The 11,659-nt window shown below is 41.6% G+C and overlaps 2 protein-coding genes and 2 pseudogenes across 2 annotated transcripts; 3 read left to right on the top strand and 1 right to left on the bottom strand.

Annotated features, from left to right (window-relative positions):
• The first annotated feature begins 130 nt into the window (after nt 1-130).
• LOC121791242 lies at nt 131-2,887 on the top strand (annotated as a pseudogene).
• A 217-nt stretch (nt 2,888-3,104) lies between these two features.
• On the top strand, nt 3,105-3,822 carry LOC121791249 (annotated as a pseudogene).
• A 2,692-nt stretch (nt 3,823-6,514) lies between these two features.
• Nucleotides 6,515-7,771, top strand: LOC121791248 (nascent polypeptide-associated complex subunit alpha, muscle-specific form-like). The gene has a single exon (XM_042189261.1). The coding sequence runs from the start codon at nt 6,515-6,517 to the stop codon at nt 7,769-7,771; it is 1,257 nt and encodes a 418-aa protein (XP_042045195.1).
• A 223-nt stretch (nt 7,772-7,994) lies between these two features.
• LOC121791241 (ABC transporter I family member 17-like) lies at nt 7,995-9,867 on the bottom strand. The gene is made up of 4 exons (XM_042189255.1): nt 9,681-9,867; nt 8,989-9,312; nt 8,457-8,644; nt 7,995-8,363 (listed from the first exon to the last, which is right to left on the bottom strand). Exons 1-4 carry the CDS (start codon nt 9,697-9,699, stop codon nt 8,109-8,111), a joined length of 786 nt encoding a protein of 261 aa, XP_042045189.1. The 5' UTR covers nt 9,700-9,867; the 3' UTR covers nt 7,995-8,108.
• Between the last annotated feature and the right edge of the window lie 1,792 nt (nt 9,868-11,659).

The raw sequence follows: 11,659 nt of genomic DNA, 5'->3' as shown, positions 1-11,659 counted from the left end.
TTGTATGCTCCATTAGTTGCAAATGCCCTTTTATGCCATCTATAGAGGTGAGATCAAGAATGAAGCTTGGGTGCTTGCATATTCTCATCTTATTTGGGGCTAGAGGCCTTGTTTCAGCTTTGGGGGAGCTATTCTAGCATGCTTTCCTTAATCGAAATCGAAGAATCGATCAAAAGGGCTTGGAATTCAAGCAAATCGATGCAGAATGGCATTGGTATAATACAATTCTATCAAATTAGGATAAAAATTGGTTTCTTGTGCTTAAATCTTGAATTTTGATCATGCAACAGGGACAATTTCTTGATACTTCAATTTATTGCGGCTTCATTTCTGTACTTGAGTTTGCCTTTATCCGATTTTCCCATCTTCGATTCGAGGGGTTTTTTGTGGTGCCTAATTCTCCACATAGGAATCTCAGAGCCACTGTATTACTGGCTGCATAGGTTGTTACATTCCCCTGCTTTCTTCCAACATTATCATTGGCTCCACCATAGCTCTAGAGTTCTGCATCCTTTCACAGGTTAGGAACCATACGAGAGAAACTACGTTGCTCGTGTCCTTTAACTTCGATTGATCAAGAATGAAAATGTATGTGGCTGATTTGTGCTTGTCTGCAGCTGGACATGCTACATTCTTGGAACATCTGCTGCTTTGTGTAGTTGTAGGAATCCCGACGTTGGGAACGATCTATATTGGATACGGGTCGATAAGCTTGATGTATGGTTATCTTTTGGCCTTCGATTTTCTTCAGTGTTTGGCTCATTGCAATGTTGAAGTTTTCCCCAGTAACTTGTTTGATAATTTCCCACTTCTCAAGCATATCATCCGTACACCTACGTAAGTCCATCATGTTTCTTTGTTGAATTCTTGCATATGTGAGCTTCATAGTCCTGCTTATCTGATCAAAAACCATTTTCATGCTTTTGCTGCAGATACCACAGCCTTCATCACACGGACATGGTGACTAATTTCTGCCTCTTTATGCCCTTCTACGACAGTTTATGGAAGACTACAAACGCCCAATCATGGGAGCTCCAACGAGAGATAAGTTCAAGAAAAAGTGAGGTTTCTTTCTTATCACAAAAAAAAGTAAACGAACACTTTTATCAAAAATAGTTCTTTAGAACTCAGAAAAAGTGGAACTTTGCAGAGAGCAGAGTAGCAGATTTTGTGTTTCTTGCACATGTCGTTGATGTTATATCAGCGTTACACTCTCCATTCGTTTTCCGATCATTCAGCTCAATGCCTTTCACTATAAAGCCCTTCTTGTTTCCAATGTGGCCTTTTACCTATTTGGTGATGCTTGTTATGTGGGCAAAGGCTAAAACATTCTTGTTCAGCCTTTACTATCTCAGAGGTAAATTGCACGAGACGTGGATCGTCCCTAGGTTCGGTTTTCAGGTGCATTTTGGTCCCCCTAATATACATATTTCAATATTGGCATTTGGCAGAGATAAAGGAAAGTCCTCTGAATTTTTTTTCAATTATTTTTGGCAGTATTTCTTACCTTTTGCAACAAAAGCATAAATAATCAGATAGAAGATGCTATCCTTAAAGCAGATAGGCTCGGAGTTAAGGTTATTAGTCTTGCTGCACTAAATAAGGTAAGCCTTGTCCTAACGCTGGCCTCGCCTCTTGACATCGTGGACACAAGGGTGATACATTTGTTGTTTTGATAGAACGAGAGCCTTAATGGAGGAGGGACGCTCTTTACCACCAAGCATCCCAACCTCAGAGTCAGAGTGGTTCATGGCAACACCCTCACAGCTGCTGTGATCCTACATGAGATTCCTAATGATGTAGACGAAGTTTTCTTAACCGGTGCTACTTCTAAACTTGGGAGAGCCATCGCTCTCTATCTTGCTCGTCGCAAGGTTAAAGTCTTGGTAAGTACACAGTCACATTTTTGTACATAGATCAGCTGATGGAGCCATTTGCTTCTTACTATATGCTCATTTATTGATCCTAGAATCACGTCGTCTTTAAACTTAAAAACATGTCTGAACGCAGATGCTGACGCTGTCGGCAGAGAGATTCAACAAGATTCAGAAAGAAGCACCACTAGACTGCCAAAAACACTTAGTTCAAGTCACTAAGTATCAGGCAGCACAACACTGTAAGGTGATTCTATGTCCATCTCAACTCTTCAATTCTACTCAATTTTCAACCTTGTACTGACAATTCAAGAATCTTCCAGACATGGATAATCGGAAAGTGGACGACGCCTAGAGAGCAGTACTGGGCTCCATCAGGAACACATTTCCACCAGTTTGTGGTTCCTCCCATCATCCCTTTTAGAAGGGACTGCACTTATGGGAAGCTGGCAGCAATGAGGCTGCCAGATGACGTTGAGGGGCTCGGATCATGCGAGGTATGCACCTGAGAACGCGTAAAATACGATCATTCTTGAAACTTTTACTACTGTCCTAACACTAGAAACTTTCCTTTTCTTCTCAAGTACACAATGGGAAGAGGTGTGGTGCATGCTTGTCATGCAGGAGGAGTTGTACATTTTCTTGAAGGATGGAAGCATCACGAGGTTGGGGCGATCAACGTCGATCAGATTGATATTGTGTGGGAGGCGGCACTTATACACGGCTCAAGCCATTGTAGAATATGCCAAGACCGAAGAATTATGCACGCATACAAAAAAGAATTGTGCGCTATACCAATGGAATGTGTAGCATACTACTCACTTTCCACTTTTTTTTTTTCCATGATTTTTCGACTCATGCTTTCTTTTCTGGTATTCTTTTTCCAAATAAAAGTGGAATTACAGGGTAAAAGATTATATACACGATCAAAATGTGATATATCAAAGTCTTATTTCACATGACATGTTTATCTTAGACTTTTACTTGAAGATATTATAAACTGTTAGTATAAAGTTATATAGAGTCAAGTACAAATATTGATACAGTTGGAATGTTACAAGCTATTTCAAGAATGGGTTATAAAGCTTAGATCCTGAAATGAAGAGAAAAGAGCCCTCCTCCTACAAACAACCTACACTTGTGCTCAATTCACACACCTTACTCACTAACTGCACATATAAATACTCTCCTCCACTCATCATCAATCATCATCATCATCTGTCTCTATCTCCCACTACCAAAACAACAAGTTGAAAATGAGTGTTATTCCCTCATTTCTGATCTTGTCTCTCCTTCTGTTGATCCATAGTAGTAATGGGTTTGACATCACCCAAATCCTGAACCAATACCCGGATTTCAGCAACTTCAACAGCTACCTCACACAGACCAACCTAGCGAGCGCCATCAACAGCCGCAACACGATCACCGTCCTTGTCGTGGACAACGCCAACATTGCCTCCCTTTCGAGCAGATCACCCGACGTCATCAAGAACATCCTCAGCGTACACATCATCCTCGATTACTACGATGTCACCAAGCTCCAACAGCTCACGGCCACCTCTCCCCTCCCCACCACCTTTTTCCAGAGAGCACCGGCCTCGCTCTAGGCCAGCAAGGCTTCTTGAACGTGACTCACCCGAGCACAGCTAGCATCACATTCGGCTCTGCCATGCCCGGCTCCACCCAAAGCTCCACCCTTGTCAAGTCTGTCACCTCAGAGCCTTACAACTTATCAATTCTCCAAATCAGCAGTCCCATCATTCCCCAAAGCATTGATGGTGTCAAAACCTCAGCCCCCGCGGCCACCACTGCCGCCACGGCCACTCCCCCTCCCCCTCCCCCAGCACCCGCCACTGCCAACGCCACCACCACCACTCCCCCTCCCCCCCCAGCACCCGCCACTGCCAACGCCACCACCACCACACCACTCCCCCTCCCCCAGCACTAGCCACTGCCAACGCCACCACCGCCACTCCCCCACCCGCCAATGCCACAGCCACAGCCACTCCTCCACCCGCCAATGCCACGGTCACGGCCCCACCAACACCAGCTCCCCAACCAAGGCTGCTGCCCCTCCAACTAAGGCAGCAGCCCCAACAAAGGCTGCTGCCCCAACCAAGGCGGCTGCTCCAACTAAGGCGGCTGCGCCAACCAAGGCGGCTGCTCCAACTAAGGCGGCTGCACCAACCAAGGCAGCTGCCCCAACCGTGGCGACCACTCCATCTGATGCCCCGGGCTCAGCCTCGTCCCCTGCTGCATCGGCAGATGATACTCCGGCATCAGATGAACCGGGTTCGAGCACACCTGCAGCCAAGGGTGCAGCAGCGGCGCTAGAAATTGGCGTGGCCGTGGTATGCACAATGGCGTTGTCCACTCTCCAGCTAGCATCAACGATATGAGACAAGACGTGGAAATATTGAAAGGATTTTTGTAGAGTTGTTAGCACATACATACTACTATAATTTTGTCGGATCATTATAGGAGGCGGGCAAACCCCTCAACAACAATAAGTCATTGAAAGGATTGCAAATCTTTTCCTTGATGAAATGGAAATGACAATAATCAGCCTTTTAAACTTGTGTTTTCAACTTTCTCTCATGCATTATTTGAGCCACAACACAACGTTAATTCTGGCCATTGTTGCGACTGGAAAATCTGATTACACTTATTTTTTTTATTGGAGTGTGAAGAACCAAAATCATTCACTTCCAAGCATGAAATTAATTTGTGAAACTCGAATATTATGGAATTTAAGTGTGTACTATGTTCATCTTGATAAAATAAATAATTAAACTTCAAACTTGAGTTCAGTCAGTAATACTATCGGCTATCTAGTCCAATTATATAAATTAACATCTCAATTTCACATAATCTTTTCAAATATCTTCTTTAAAGGGAAATTAATTGAAACGGGATTAAAAATATTTACGGTTTGAACCGGAATTGAACCGCCTCCTCCCTACACGGGCTGGTTATGAATCCTCCCTTTGAAGAGCTGCAAACCACCGGTTTTCTACCGTCGACATCACTAGCTTTGATAGTTAAGGCTTTCATTTGCTAAGAAATTTTTATAATAATTTTCCTAAATCAAATAATATATTCATTTATTAATTTTTGCAAGGTATAACTATATTTTTATATAATTTTCATAAAACCACGCAAACCTTTTAACTACACCCATTTTTTAAACCAGTAAAATTTTCACATTATTAATACATTTAATAAGCTATCATCATATTTAAGAGAAGTTTTATCATAATAATCGTTAAGTCAAACAAATAAAAGAATAACTTGACTATAATAAAAGGTTTTATTTTCATAAAAAATAATAAATGTTCTGAAAATGTACTTATAGAATGTGAAAAAAACATTTTGTTTTAAAAAATTCATAAATAGAGAAAAGTCTATTTGGTGTAAGTATTAGTAGTATTTTTTTCTTTACATATATCTATGAGCAACTAAATTATTCAGTCATTATTGATATATGATATGATCAATAACTAGTTTAATTTGCTAACTTGTCAATTCTATATGTTAAAAATGCAACACGATTATATTAGTCTATCAATACAAATTTAGTTGACATACTCATACCTTTGTTTTGATATCTATATTTAAACTTTTAAAACAAAGAAGTACTATGTCAACTAAACTTGTGTTAATATAACCATATTGATATTATTAATTCTGTGTTATATTTAGTTTGATTATAACAACTCTAAAAATTGTTATAATATTGTTAATTTATAAATATGGAAAAATTAAAATCCATTTAAAAAAATAGTAGAAGTTATATAAATGGAACAAGTTAGCATTTGAGTGTTATGTAATTTTGAAGAGTAGTCTATAGGAACACTAGGGAGAAATTAGTACTCGTATATAAAAACAAATAGATACTATGGTTGATGCAAGCCTAAAGAAAAGCAGTATATTCACAAATGAGGGTTCTAGAACAGTGATAACATAACATTTTAGATGCTCTTAATCAAATGAGGTAACGGTCATTGGTTGGCATTGAAATTAAAGTTTATCCAATACTTCAACAACTAAATTACTAGAATAAAATTCAGGAAATACCACAAAATAACTACTACAACTCCTACAACCTATATGAAGAAAAACAAGTAGTGTAAATTGAAGTAAATCTATTTTAAGAAAGGAGAAGTTATACCAATTCTTAGACCACACCTGCGTGTTCCTTCCCAGCCAACCATCTCCACCTTTTAGGAGAGCGAACCTTTCTCCTACAAACCACCTATACTCATGGCTCACATACTTCATATACAAATACCATTTCCTCCCCACTCTTCACTTCCATTATTCTTCTTCTTCTCTCATCACTCCTCTCTCAAAAATCAAAATGAACATGAAAATGTCTCCCCCCCTCTCTCTCCTTCTCTCCCTCTTCATCTTCTCACTCCACTCTGCCTACGCCCACGACATCACCCACTCCTCAACCAATACCCCGAGTCGCCACCTTCAACAGCTACCTCTCCCAGACCAACCTTGCCGCCGAGATCAACGCCCGCAACACCATCACCCTCCTCGTCCTCGACAACGGCAGCCTCTCCCCCTCTCCGGGAAGCCCGTCGAGCTCATCAGGAGCATCCTCTCCGTGCACGTCCTCCTTGACTACTACGATGCCCAAGGCTGCAGACTCAAGCCGCCAGCCGCAACCTCATGACCACCCTCTTCCAGACACCGGCCTCGCCCGCGGCCAGCAGGGCTTCGTCAGCGTCTCCAGCCCCGCAGTCGGCAGCTTCTCCTTCGGCTCAGCCATGCCCGGATCCCCACTTGACTCGAGCCTCATCAAATCTGTTCTCCTAGAGCCTTACAACATCTCAATTCTACAAGTCAGCAGTGTTATCATGCCTCAGGGGATTGATGGCACCAAAACTTCCTCTCCGCCGGCCACCTCCCCTCCCGCCACCACCGTTGCAACCCCTCCTGCTCTAGCCACGGCCCGCTGCAACCCCTCCTCTTCTAGCCACCGTTTCTGGAACCCCTCCACCTCCAGCAACCGCCCCGCTGCAACCCCTCCTCTTCTAGCCACCGTTGCTGGAACCCCTCCACCTCCAGCCACCGCCGCTGCAACCCCTCCTCTTCTAGCCACCGTTGCTGGAACCCCTCCACCTCCAGCCACCGCCGCTGCAACCCCTCCTCTTCTAGCCACCGTTGCTGGAACCCCTCCACCTCCAGCCACCGCCGCTGCAACCCCTCCTCTTCTAGCCACCGTTGCTGGAATACCTCCACCTCCAGCCACCGCCGCTGCAACCCCTCCGCCAACCACATTACCTTCTCTACCAATTCTGCCACCACTAGCAAGCTTGCTTCCGATCCCATCAACGGCTCCACCAACACCGAGCGCAGCCACAGTCCCAGCCCTGGCTCCACCAACACCGAGCGCAGCCACAGTCCCAGCCCTGGCTCCACCAACACCGAGCGCAGCCACTGTCCCAGCCCTGGCTCCATCAACACCGAGAGCAGCCCCAGTCCCAGCCCTGGCTCCACTAACACCGAGTGCAGCCACTGTCCCAGCCCTGGCTCCACCAACACCGAGCATTGCTGCTCCCCTTCCATCTACCGCCGCACCAAAGGCGAGCACTGCTCCTGTCGCAGCTGCAACCACACCAACGCTGAGCAAGGCCCCTTTACCTTCAAAATTCCCGCCACCAGTTTCTTCCAGGCCATCCGCATCCCCAGCCTCAACACCAACGGCTAACGCCCCTGGTTCAGCTATGGCTCCAGGTGTAGAGGGACCGTCATCAGAGGTTGGAGGAGCAACTCCAGCCGGAGGTAAACCAGCAGCAAAGAGCGCGGCCACACCTCTTGGTTACGGCCTTGGTCTCTTGTTTACAATGGTGTTGTCCAGCATTTACCTAGCATCAACAGTTTGATACAGCAACCGGTTATCAAAATGTTTAACTTTTACAACTCTGTTTTTTCAAGAGTTGTTCGGATCTGTCATGAGGTGGGGAGCCCCTCAACTAGAATAAGTCATTGAAAGAGTTGTAATTCTTCCCTTGATAGCATTCACAATAATCAACTTCTCTCAACAATGTATACTGTCAAATTCATTCCTCTAGCTAAATTGTGAAGATTGCCATGTAAAATTTAGCATTGACAAAATAAAAGTGGACTAAAGGTGATCATCAACATGGCATATTATACATATTGCACAAGTTTATCGGTACAAATTTTTGTGGCTTACTGCTGTGATAAATATATTAAAGTTTAAGATCCAAGCTGCAAGAACCTTTGTGCCATGGGATGCTTAGCCTCGGAGAGGCAATCAGGTTTCAAGATTTCAACAATCTCCCCATCTACAACGAGGCACACCACATCGGCAATCCTCTGGATCTGTCTGATGCTGTGAGACACTATAACGATTGTCATTTCTTGTTCCTTCTTCAGCCTTACCAGAGCATTTTCTATGTTCTCGGTTGATATCGGATCCAATGCGCTCGTTGGCTCGTCAAGCAGCAAAACCTTCACAGAAAAAGGGGTTTCCAGATTAAATAGCAGACCAATTATCTCGAGCACAATGTACTTGGGATTTACTAGAAGTTTGTTTCAGGTCACCTCAGGCTCATTAGCTAAGGTTCTTGCAAGAGCAACCCTTTGCACCTGACCAACAGATAGCTCTCCTCCAGACTTGCTGTAGAAAGAGGAATTGAGATCTGAAAGAGCCAATAACTTGTACACCTCATTGTCGCTTAGTTTGTTTCCCTTCAACTGTGGTCCAAAACGCACGTTGTCTGCAACAGTTCCTGCAACAAGTTCACTCCATTTTACTCGATATGTGACAGAACAAGGAGAGTAAAAGTTACCAAAACTATGTGGAACTTAGAACAAAGCATGCCATCGAACCACGTTACTCAAATACTAAGATATCTAGAGCTAAAAAGCTTGCTTCTAACAAGAATTGTGAAAGTAGACTTCACTTTCAATTCACTCATTGCAATAATGGAACAGCGTCAAGCTGAAAAGCAGCCTTACTTTCATTCTAAATGGATCAAAACACACAAAAACTAATCAAATTTTATGATCATCTAGCTAATTCACTGCCAACTCTAAGCAATTCCCATCGACATCAAGATACAAACATCTTTACCTTCGAACAGCACAGGAAGCTGAAACAGCATACCAACTTTTCGACGAAGGCTGAGGACATCAAGCTGACAGATATCCACACCATCCAAGAACACTGTGGCAGAGGCAGGCTCCCATAACCGGTTGAGGGTGCGGAGAAATGTGGATTTCCCGCTGCCACTCGGCCCGATCACCCCCATGATCAGTCCTTTGGGAATGTCTAGGTTGAGTTTGTTCAGTATTCTTACACCCTTGTCAGAAACCCTTGTCAGATCCCTCACCTCTATTTTCATTTCAGGAGAGTGCCCATCTACCAAACCTAGCAGACGCTCTCCTCCTCCATCCACTACAGCAATTCAAAAATCATTCGAGAACAATTTCAAGAATCCAAGAAAAAAAAAATCTTTCATCATTTCAGAGCTGTACAAGTAATTATCCACAAATTCAAGAACAAGAAATAAAAATTATTTCAAATTTTGATCTTTATTTAATTCCTTTGACAGATAAACTCACCTAGAGGCCTAATGCACAGAAACTCAAGCACACTTTCATTGCACAAACAGAAAGGAATTATAATGATAATAAGAATTTCATCAACATTACACTGGTAACAGAAATTCGATAAACCATATCAGAATTAGTTACTCTAGTGGCAAGAAACAGTTAAGCTTAAATCATCGAAAATAGAGGAAGTGGGGATGGATGAAATGTAACCTTCAAAAGCTGCTTCCATTTGCTGAAGCAGAGCGTTTGTAGAAGAAAGATTGGATTTTTTTCGGTGTCTTTACAGAATTGTGTAGCCAAAAAGTAGAGGTTCAGTAGTAACCTTCCTGAGATGGACAAGAAAAATGAGTGGGCAGGGAATCAAGAACTGGACAGTAGTTTAGTGTGTAACGTCTACTACTTTGGCAAAATAATGAATTAGGATTAAATTTAAATTTAAAATGTTTGGACCCATAAATGTGTAGGAAGTTTTTGCACCTCATCCTAATTTAAAAACACTTTACGAGCGTGTACTGATCATCCTCCATTTAATCTTATTGGTGTTAATTATTAACTTGTCAAGTCATGGAGTAGTACATAAAATTTGTGTGTATAAAAAAGTGCGTTTGGGAGAGCTTGATCAAGTTCAAACCAACTTGACAATTAGTATAAAGTTTGTATAAAAGTTTAAAGCTTATTTGATTTGACATTTATGTTTAATTGTAGGACGAAATGCAAATAATTATATTATTCTCAAAAGAGAGACACTACAGCTTCAAAATGTGGGTGACCTTTTTTTTCTTCTAAAATTGGATATTAGGTCATTCACGTCCATGTCTCAATACCGTCTCAATACCGTCTCATTCCTTAACTATTCATGGGCATCACTGCACATTTTTACCTCATTTCTTAACTAAAAGACAGCATCTGCAACCCTTCATGTCTTAACCATCTCATCCGTTAACTATTCATTCAATTTCAATTTTTATTTTTATTTCCAACAAATTCAATTAATAAAAACGCACTTCATTAAATAAAAGAAAATTATAATTTAAAATCCTAAAAAAATAAAAAACACATAAAAAATAAAAAAAATTAAATTCAAACGGTAATATTACCGTTTTAAAATTTTAGTTTTTAATATTTTTTTTCGAAAAATCGTTTTTTTTTAAATTATTGCGTCAGCATGACGACGCCCACTCGCGGACTGGCGAGTGGGCGTCACGCCTCGCGCCAGAGCTCGCCAGCTTCATCGAGGCGGAGGGACACGCGACGCGACGGGAGGGCTGCATCGCTATCTCGATGCTGGCTCGTCTCGCCGAGACGAGTCCGAGCCCGCATCGAGATGGCGATGCGGATGCTCTTAGGCATTTTTTACACGATCAAAACTGATATTACATGATTAAACTTGATTTACACGATAAAATTTGATATACACGATTTAAACTTGATTTATTCGAATTTAGAGAATAGAACTAAAGATTAAGTTGGGAATAAAAATAATAATAATATTTTTAAAGGTTTATCCGACCATAACTCAACTCAAAATTATCGAGTTCCTGATGGGTGAATCCGGTAAGAACATGGACCCAATAAGCATTTACCGAAACCATTAATTTCGCGCGTGTTCGTGTCAAGTAAAAAATTTTAGGCCTAATTTTGTCACTAAAATTGGAGTTTGTTTCATTATAAAAGCAAAGAATTAGTGCATATATTATGGACTCCGACATACAAAAACGTTGTGATTTCAAAAATTGAAATAGAAAGTGATAGTTTTGTTGGAGTTAATGATTATGGGCGGTCTGTGGTCTTTGTTAATTGTCGTTCGTACTTAAAAAGAGTGCATTGATTGTGTCAAGATTTCAAAATATGTGGTGATCAAGTACATACATAGAGAAGATAATTTTGTTCTTGATTATTTGTCACATTATGCTTATATTTCATAGAGGAGTTCATGTTTTGGAAACATTCCAACAAAGTATCTATAGTTAGATTTTGCATGATAAATTAGATGATTCATCTTAGTTAGTTTCATTGTATCCGAGATTAATTTGCCCACTTTCTTTACCAAAAATATAAATAAATGTCTAGATTGAGTCGTATTTCTATTTAGGATGTTCCTACCAAGTTAAGTCATTTTATTTTTTGACAAAAAACAAAACATCCAATCACTCTTACTTTATTCCATCACCTACGTTACTCTCTCTTTA

Source organism: Salvia splendens, unplaced genomic scaffold, assembly GCF_004379255.2.
Source record: "Salvia splendens isolate huo1 unplaced genomic scaffold, SspV2 ctg755, whole genome shotgun sequence".
Lineage (NCBI taxonomy): Eukaryota > Viridiplantae > Streptophyta > Magnoliopsida > Lamiales > Lamiaceae > Salvia > Salvia splendens.
This window is presented reverse-complemented; position numbering and strand designations above follow the sequence as displayed.

Bases quoted from the DNA above. Each gene is read 5' to 3' on its own strand.
- LOC121791248 (XM_042189261.1), top strand. From the start codon at position 6,515: ATGCCCAAGGCTGCAGACTCAAGCCGCCAGCCGCAACCTCATGACCAC.
- LOC121791241 (XM_042189255.1), bottom strand. The intron at 8,645-8,988 runs GTAAAGATGTTT...AACTTGTTGCAG, and splicing joins GCTTCCTGTGCTGTTCGAAG to GAACTGTTGCAGACAACGTG. The intron at 8,364-8,456 runs GTGACCTGAAAC...TTTTCTGTGAAG, and splicing joins CCTTAGCTAATGAGCCTGAG to GTTTTGCTGCTTGACGAGCC.